General features: G+C 34.9%; 1 protein-coding gene across 1 annotated transcript in view; it reads left to right on the plus strand.

Moving 5' to 3' along the window:
* LOC144451212 (neuralized-like protein 4) overlaps positions 1-7,053 on the plus strand; it is a 29,885-nt gene extending 22,832 nt beyond the window's left edge. Inside the window, exons 21-27 of the mRNA XM_078142012.1 lie at positions 989-1,168; positions 1,553-1,631; positions 2,246-2,356; positions 3,402-3,546; positions 5,087-5,202; positions 5,483-5,633; positions 6,575-7,053. Of these exons, the coding sequence (XP_077998138.1) occupies positions 989-1,168; positions 1,553-1,631; positions 2,246-2,356; positions 3,402-3,546; positions 5,087-5,202; positions 5,483-5,633; positions 6,575-6,779 (987 nt within the window). The 3' untranslated portion in view covers positions 6,780-7,053. The remainder of the gene's footprint in view (positions 1-988; positions 1,169-1,552; positions 1,632-2,245; positions 2,357-3,401; positions 3,547-5,086; positions 5,203-5,482; positions 5,634-6,574) is intronic.
* Positions 7,054-9,639: the final 2,586 nt, after the last annotated feature.

The raw sequence follows: 9,639 nt of genomic DNA on the forward strand, positions 1-9,639 counted from the left end.
CACAGAATTCTACCCAGTAATAAGTTACTGTTTGTGGGGCCAGTTACACTATGCCCAAGTATGGTATATTTGTCCAAATATGGTATGTTTGTGTCCAAGTATGGTATATTTGTTCAAATATGGTATGTTTGTGTCCAAATATGGTATATTTGTCCAAATATGGTATGTTTGTGTCCAAATATGGTATATTTGTCAGCACAGAATGCTACTTATACATTGTTTACATAATTCTAACAGTTTGGGGTTTACTCATTTGCATGAACAATGTTTGGTTCATGATTTATCAGATGTGTTCAGAGATGATTTGATATGATGTTGGTATCCAGACTAAATCTTATCAAGGAGAAGGCATGAGTTTTGTTATCTATCTTCAGTTTTCTACCTGGAATTTTTTCACAAGAAAGCTCAGAAACACAGTATTAGCCTGGCATTTGAGCCTTCGGTTTACTAAGATAGACACAAACTAAAACTATTGTCACAACATGTTGATACAACAGTGATAAGCTATTGAATGGACATCGTTCAAGGACAATTATAGACTCAGTAGGGAGGCATCACATAGTTTTACTGATGACATTCCATAAACTTGCAGTGTAGTGTTTTGGGACTTCCCATGTTTTCACTATGTTGATCACAGGGTGATTAGAATCACACAACAGAGGAACTGCTGTCACCGACTTGTGTAATCTACCATATTGAAGACCAATAGATTTAGTTTGTGCTTATCTTTCTAAACCGAAAGCTGGATTACCAGTGTGGTAACATCTTGTGTGATTACCATTTTATGACCAGAGGACATTATGACATTCTTGGCTGTTATGATATCATTTTATATAGAATGTATGTACAACTAAAGTGTTTGATACAGCCCATGTCAAGAAATATGAGAGATATGTTGCCTTTCACGAGCACATGGGTCCAAATGTAGATAGTTTACAGGTTGGTAACTTATAGACTCAAGTAATGAGAGCTGTTCTGTCTTTTACAGGTTGAAGAACATATAGGTCCAAATTTAGATAGTTTACAGGTTGGTCATAGAGTTGGTATCAAGATGGACGACGACAATTGTCTTCACATGTTTATTAATGGAATAGACCAGGGTATTGTAGCCAAGAATATTCCATTGGTATCCTATGCTGTGGTTGATCTCTATGGACAATGTGAACAGGTAAAATATATATTGTATGAGTTTTATACTTTATAAAAAATGCTCTATGGAAAGTGTACAGGTAAATATATATTGTATGAGTTACACCTGCAAAAGATTCATTTATGAACACGATGTTTTTGGTGTTGTTGTTTGTTTTTGTTTTTTTGTTTTTGTTTTTGTTGTTGTTTTTTTGAGGGGGGGGGGGGGGTATAATGAAGGTGGATGTATACCTCCGAAGACTAATGTACTTTACCAAGAGTGCTAGCTACCAGACAATTTTCAATGTTTGACTCATATTTTGAACACCACAGAACTGATGTAACTTTGGTCCACTGCATTGCGTGTGATTTCAGTTGATAGATGATTTAGTGCTAACAATATATAATATCTCTATGACACCAGGTTACCATAGTGAATGATGATGTTTCCATGGCAGCTGGTCTCCCTGTAGAAGAGAGAGAGAAACATGATATTGAAGATGGTAAGTACATATAGACAAGGAGATACCTTGATCAGATCAGCGTATGTGAAGACGTACTTTGGAATTGAAATCTACATGTAACATTTGATAATTAATTGTAGGGTTAAAATAGTATATTGTTTGTATGCACCACGTTAGTAAAGTCAATGTAATTAATTCCTTGAAAGGGGACTATTACAATGAGCTATGTCCGTCCGTCTAAAGTTCAGCGATTTCAGATCATGGATACTTTGTAGTATCTATTTTTTACTGTGTACCAATTTCTTGTACAACCCATAACAACTAAGTAAAGAATTTTCTGTATGTATCACAATTGTTTATAGCATCCATATTAAGTACAACCCGTAACACCAAAGTAAAGCATTTTCTATATGTACCACAATTGTGTATAACATCCATATCAAGTGTAAAAGTATACTGTTTTGTTACTCATTGTAATATGACTGCTATAAATGAGTTTAGCACATAGAGAAAATGCTTTACTTCAGTGTTACCGGTTGTAAATCATGTCATCATTCAGTCACATAGAATGTATTATTGGAGGTGATGTGTCTTCTACGAAGGCTTGTTAGGAATTGAAATCTACATGTAAAGTTTTAATCTTTTATTTGTAGGCTTGAAAGAGAGTATTTCTAGTACACCACCTATTAGTGAAGGCAACATAATTAGGAATTGTGATTATCAAAATAAATGTCTGCGATTCAAGGCAATGATAGGACTCCCAGGTAAGTTTCTCTCATATGTGGTCAATATTGTAAACCAGGAAATTTTCACTAAAGATATATTTTTGCTGGAAACTAAAATGCAAAAATAAGTAGTGACTAAAATGCCTTCTTGTACATGAACACAATGTACCAGTCTGGTAATTAGTTAAAATAAGTAGTGACTAAACTGCCTTCTTGTATATGAATACAATGTACCAGTCTGGTAATTAGTAAAAATAAGTAGTGACTAAACTGCCTTCTTGTATATGAATACAATGTACCAGTCTGGTAATTAATAAAAATAAGTAGTGACTAAAATGCCTTCTTGTATATGAATACAATGTACCAGTCTGGTAATTAGTTAAAATAAGTAGTGACTAAACTGCCTTCTTGTACATGAACACAATGTACCAGTCTGGTAATTAGTTAAAATAAGTAGTGACTAAAATGCCTTCTTGTACATGAACACAATGTACCAGTCTGGTAATTAGTAAAAATAAGTAGTGACTAAACTGCCTTCTTGTATATGAATACAATGTACCAGTCTGGTAATTAGTAAAAATAAGTAGTGACTAAACTGCCTTCTTGTATATGAATACAATGTACCAGTCTGGTAATTAATAAAAATAAGTAGTGACTAAAATGCCTTCTTGTATATGAATACAATGTACCAGTCTGGTAATTAGTTAAAATAAGTAGTGACTAAACTGCCTTCTTGTACATGAACACAAAGTACCAGTCTGGTAATTAGTTAAAATAAGTAGTGACTAAAATGCCTTCTTGTACATGAACACAATGTACCAGTCTGGTAATAAGTGAAAGTTAGTCTTTGATAACTTGCTAAAAACTGAAAAATCGCAAACTTTTCTAGTAACTAAATATCTAGGTTTGCATTATACAGATTTTAGCTGCAAATAGCAACAAGAAGGTGGACTTATTCTTACATACATCTATATTATAGCACAATGGGGGAAAGTTGTCATGTCGATCTAGAAATTGAATTATTGTTACTTTTATGCTGTAGTATGTAATTACAAGATACAAATTTGTTTTCTCCTTCTACCAGATGGTTATTTTGACACTGATCCCAGAGTCAATGCATGTTATTGTGAAACTTGTCATAAAATTCGTGGTGACGAGGCCTATTATAAAAGAGGACAACCTGCCAAAGATTATGCGGTACCATTTGGATGGTGTCGTCTAGCGCTTAGGTCAGTAATATGTTATCATGTATCAGTTTGTGTCAAACTACTTCAGTAGTTATCAGCTTGCGCCATGTTGTGTTCCACTTTCAGTACGTACTTGAAAATAATATTTAGTCTTATCCATGCTTCTGTATTTATACAACTGCAGACATCAAACCGTGGACGAACAGAACCTATTACAAACAGGGAAAGCAAACAACTGAATTGGATTAATAACACTTGGCATAGCATGTTGGAACTACAGAGACTTATATCACATTCCATTATTTCATAAGAACGGTTTTATGGCCACTTTACATAATATTTCATGTTCGTAATTAAATTTTCATTTCCCCTGGCATTTCATGTACACCTAAAGAGCCCATAAAATTGTTATTATCAAACCATGGTGTGTATCTCTGCTGTTCCATGGATCCAACATGCTGAGCCAAGAGTTTTTAATCCAATTCGTGTATTCACTTACCCTGTTTGAAGCAGGTTCTGGTCGTCCATGGTTTGATGTCAGCAGTTGTATTATATCTGCATGCAATGACATATATACTTTATTATCACGTAAACATGTGCAGATCTTCACCTGTGTCACGTCAAATGGGGCAGATCAAAAACCCAAATCACCTCTGATGTACCAAATTGATTTCTCTCAACTTTTCAGAATATATTATATCTCAAGGCTACGTCTGATAATTTCGTCTAAGAAACCAAAGTACAATTTGACCCATTAACTGTAAGCTTGACCTTGAGACAGGTGACAAATACAAGTCACATGACATTACTGGGACAAGCCATTAAAGAAGCAAGTCCACTTGTTATCAAAGAGTACCAATATTTACACATGTGATGATGGGCTCTTACATAACACAAGTAAACAGTGTAGTTCACAGCGTAAGATCATTTCTAAGGAGTGGGTCAATTGAGGCAAACCTTATCTCCGTCTTATATCAGTTGTTATCAATTTATTAGGCTATTATAAGTAACACTACAAACAGCTTTAGAGATGCAAACAACTTTTATGACACCCGTTTTCGTCAGGCAAGCCCGCGGGTTTGTTGCACTTGGACCGTTAATGGCTTGTGAATGTCATGATTTGTAATTTGCATAGCCATCAGATGCCATTTTTGATACATTATGGACAATATAGTGCGTGAAAACATAACTATAACAGTCAATTTAAAATTGTAGAAAAATTGTCTTAATTATGTGATGAATAATAATAATCTCAAGAAATCAATTCGTTTTACGTCATAATGCTCCTCATCACGAAATCAATTCATTTTTCGTCATAATGCTCCTCATCATGAAATCAATTCGTTTTTCGTCATAATGCTCCTCATATGATTCCGCAGACTATAAATACTTGTGTTGCTCGTATTTGTATTAGTCTGCAAAATCACACTTGGAGCATTATGACATAAAAACAACATTGATTTTGTTGGATTATACAAAGTGCTTGTGTGAATATCTATCAAACTTTGCACAAAGATCATACATGATATCTATACAAGAACATTTCACCAAAATCTCATCTTTTGAATATTTTATCTCACAGGATAGCACCGAGATCTCATCTATTAAATGTTTTCAAAGATTGGCATACAGCTTATCATGGTACTAAAGTAGGAAATATTAGAAGAGTATTAGATAAAGGAGAGCTTGTTATAACAGGTAAGTTTATCATTTTGGTATTCTAGCCCTCACTTCCAGCCCCCAAGACAGCTTGTGAACAGCACTCCTAGTGGTCAAAATGTGAATTCTTTTGTTTTTCGTATAACTATGGCCTATTCATTTTCGGTTTACAAATTTAGATTTTATGACTTGTCAACATTTTTACCTTGCTTGAATACTAGTATTTTGTAACAGATACAGGTATCACTACCTCATAAGGAGAAATGTATCAACATTTCTACAATTACAATATTTTCTTTCCTTGTATGTTACCCCACAGAGAATAGTTCTATGATGACAGACGGCAGCTCAGCAAATTTGAGAAGTGGTTTCCATGACAACCGAAGGAATAAAAACTGTGATCAAAATCAGATTTGTTTATCCCCAACTGTGCGTTATGCGGGACATGAATTATTTGCACAACCATACAAGTAAGTTGTCTGGGAATTAATTTTTTTATAGTTCAAATAAAATACACCAGTAAGTGCTAGGAAGTCACTCCCAAGTTCTGATATGAATTAGTGTTATCTTAGCAGTGGAGCCTTAAAAAACACACAACAGGGGTATAGACAGGGCATTGTGGGTAATATATGCAAATACAGGAAATTCAAACTGCTACACACAGCATCATCACAGCATTGGTTTTCATTCTATTTTTCTTTCCCCATAAAATGTAGTGACTTTGTGCAAACTGTTTTTGAATGCCCCTAAAGATTGCAAATTTATGAAAACCTTTGACATTATTCATGTGATTGGTGTTCTTGAGCATAAATAACTATGGAAACAAAACCTAGATAAAGTCGGCCATTTTGTGCTGTGGATGTCTCTGTTATGGACGTAAATATAATATAGGATCTTCCTGTTACTTGAGACAAAACTTTTTTTTTTGCTGTGCCAGATAAGGCCCCATCAATTAAATACTTTATTTGCCTTTCTTAATTTTCCCCAAAACTTACCAGGCAGACATGTTTAAAATATAAAGACAGAAGAAAGCACAATACTAGCATATCATGTAAAATTCACTTTTCTGTTGATTCACTTTCTGTTTGTACCTAAATCTACTACACTGGTGAAATAGAAATGTCAAAATCCAAAGTTTGATTGTCTTAAACAACTATTTAGAAATATGTTATTCTGAAGATATTTGAACAGTCTTTTCATTTAGATTGGTATAAAACACTGCCTTTAGCGGAAATTTTGAACAAAACAAAATTTATTTGTTTTTGTATAAAATATACCGACAAACCTACTCGCATGCAAAGAATTTAATCGATGGCGCCTAAATTTAATCCTAGTCGAACCTTAGTCTTTAAAAACAAAACATTTTCATACTGCTTCCATTTTCTTATCAGATTGATTATTTTTTTTGCAGATACAAAGATCCGAGAACACATAGCTGGCATGCTGCCAAAGTAGCATTTCAAGTTTGTATTAAACCAGGGAGTTATAAATGTGGACCCCCTAGTATAGGTGTAAATGAACCAATAGATCCGCTATTCAGTAACAGTGAACTAGAATGGTCAACTAAGGAAACTGGTGCCACAGTGCTTCAAGCACTTCTTATAAAAATTGACTAAGCTAGTAGCTCCTTTCTGTGAATGTTGGAACTGACTGTGACCATAATGATATGGTGTTCCTCAAGTCTCTCTCTGTGTGTGTGTTCACTGCTGACCACGTGACCAAGTTATACAAATGCTGCAAGTCCTCAAGATGGAGATGATGATCACCAAACCACCTATCTATACTTAGATTCCAGAAATTGGCTTTATTACGGTCTATGTTATTTATTTAGATGGATTCTGACTGTACTTCAATCGTAAAACTTAAGATGTCTAAAATATAATTGAGTACACACACACACACACACACACACACACACACACACACACACACACACACACACACATGCATGCATACATGCATGCACACACACACAGACACACACACAAACTCAGTCAAACTTGTACAAACACAAAGGTGCACACACACACACACACACAAACTCAGTCAAACTTTTACACACACACACACACACACACACACACACACACACACACTCACAACATTAATGAATTCAAGGTCATGATAACTTGTAACTGTGAAAAGAATTTTTAAGATCTGAGGGGAACCATGAGTACTCCTTTTATACTTCCTACCACATCCTGGAATACTAGTCATGTCTTCAAATCCACAAAGATGAAATATTCTGTAGTTGTTACCAAAGTATCCAAATATAATGATTAACTCTTGTCAACATGTAAGGCAGCTCTGACTCCAGCTGACATTTATTTTCTAGTTTTCATTATTTTTCACTCAAATGTTTAGTTAAATTACAGTGTGTATGTATGTGTGTGTGTGTGTGTGCATGTATGTATGTACATGTATGTATGTATGTATGTATGTATGTATGTATGTATGTATGTATGTATGTATGTACGGTATGTATGTACGGTATGTATGTATGTATGTATGTATGTATGTATGTATGTATGTATGTGTGTGTGTGTGTGTGTGTGTGTGTGTGTGTGTGTGTGTGTGCCTTTGTGTCAGTCTGTCTATATCCAACATTTTATGATACTACAACCAAAGAATAACATCAGATGTATATGCTGACATCAATTACAATGTGTTGTTAATAACATCCATATATCACATAGCTAAAACCTGCAACAGCTGTTAACACTTTTGATCTGTATGTACCATTTATACATTATAGGAAAGTCCAGTATATTTCTACCTTTAGTACATTAATATTTGATTACTGTTATCAACTTAGCATAGGTTTTAGGGATAAACTCTTTGTATTTGTCAAGGGTGTTCATGATGTCATCAACAGATGTGTTCCCATAAACCCTTGCAGGAATCCCCAAAATGGCCAAACACATATCAAGTGCAGTAGGTCTTATTTGCAAGATTTCAAACTTGAGTAAATTCCCAAGATGATATCTTATCACCCCGAATCATGTAAGTTGATAGCAGTTATCAATACAAGTGTACTAAAGGCAGAAATAAGTCTGACTGGAGTTATCCTTTAAGTTGATAGCAGTAATCAATACAAGATAGAAATAAGTCTGAATGCCTTTTCTGAATGATAGCAGTAATCAATACAAGTGAACTAAAGACAGAAATAAGTCTGACTGGACTTTTCCTTTAAGTTGATAGCAGTAATCAATACAAGTGTACAAAAGACAGAAATATGTCTGACTTGAATTTTTCTTTAAGGATTGTAACGATAGTTGATTTCCATTGATGTGTAAGATTATTGTATAAATGTATCGGTGTACACGTTGTCTCTAGAGTCTGTAGCTCACACTATGATCTATGCAAAACAATCTGTTTTCTAACTTTAATGGTAAGAAACGAACTATGTTGTTTACTATGGGATGTAAGTGAATTTAGGAAATGTTAAAAGCTAACTATATATGTGACATGTAAATGGACTGTATCATATACCACCAACCATTGCTAAGAAGTACATTTAATCTCCAAGATTACATGGGTCGTTCATCCATAACTTAACTACCACCGTTATTGCTATGAACAAAAAGTATCACCCACCATTGCGTCAGTCACCCATCCTAAACCACCAGCCACCATTGCATTGGTCACCCATCCTAAACCACCATCCACCATTGCGTTGGTCACCCAACCATGATTGCATTGGTCACCCATCAACAACTACTCACCACCATTGCATTGATTATCCAACCATAACCACATTATGCATTGGTAACACATACAACATTGCATTTGTCACCCAACCACCAGCTACAATTGCATTGGTCACCCAACCACCAGCCACAATTGCATTGGTCACCCAGCCACAATTGCATTGGTCACCCATCAACAATCACTACCTCCAGTGGCATCTACAGCTACCATCTGCCATTGCATTTATCACCCAACCACAGCTACCACCCACCATTGCATTTATCACCTATTCACAACCACCATTCACTGACTTCTAATGCATTTAAAAACCATGATATTGAATTGCAGTCTTTGTAACTTCATCTGATAAATCATTCACAGTAATATAAACCTATATACAACCTGACATAAAGTAACTATACAGTTTCATGACGAAATTGATGATTTCACCTTTTCTTCTTTACATATCATTTTCACTAACCTACTTTTCACTCTTCTTAATACTTGTCTTTTCTACTGCTCTGATATCACCCATTGTGTTTGTTTGTTTGTTTGTTTGTTTGTTTGTATGTACGACTTTTCTCCCTGTTATAAAGTTTCCATAGCAACTGATGAGATGTGTTGCAAAAATGTCAAATCTTTGGAGCATGTGGTGTTGACAGATATGTCCTCACATCACCAACCCCCTTATGATAATGGAGTAGTCCAATCATCTAACCATTTACATTGACACCCCTTTGTTAAAATGGAATAGGCAGGTCATAGGTCATATGGACAGTCTTCAGC

Source organism: Glandiceps talaboti, chromosome 21 (genome assembly GCF_964340395.1).
Source record: "Glandiceps talaboti chromosome 21, keGlaTala1.1, whole genome shotgun sequence".
Taxonomy (NCBI): domain Eukaryota; kingdom Metazoa; phylum Hemichordata; class Enteropneusta; family Spengelidae; genus Glandiceps; species Glandiceps talaboti.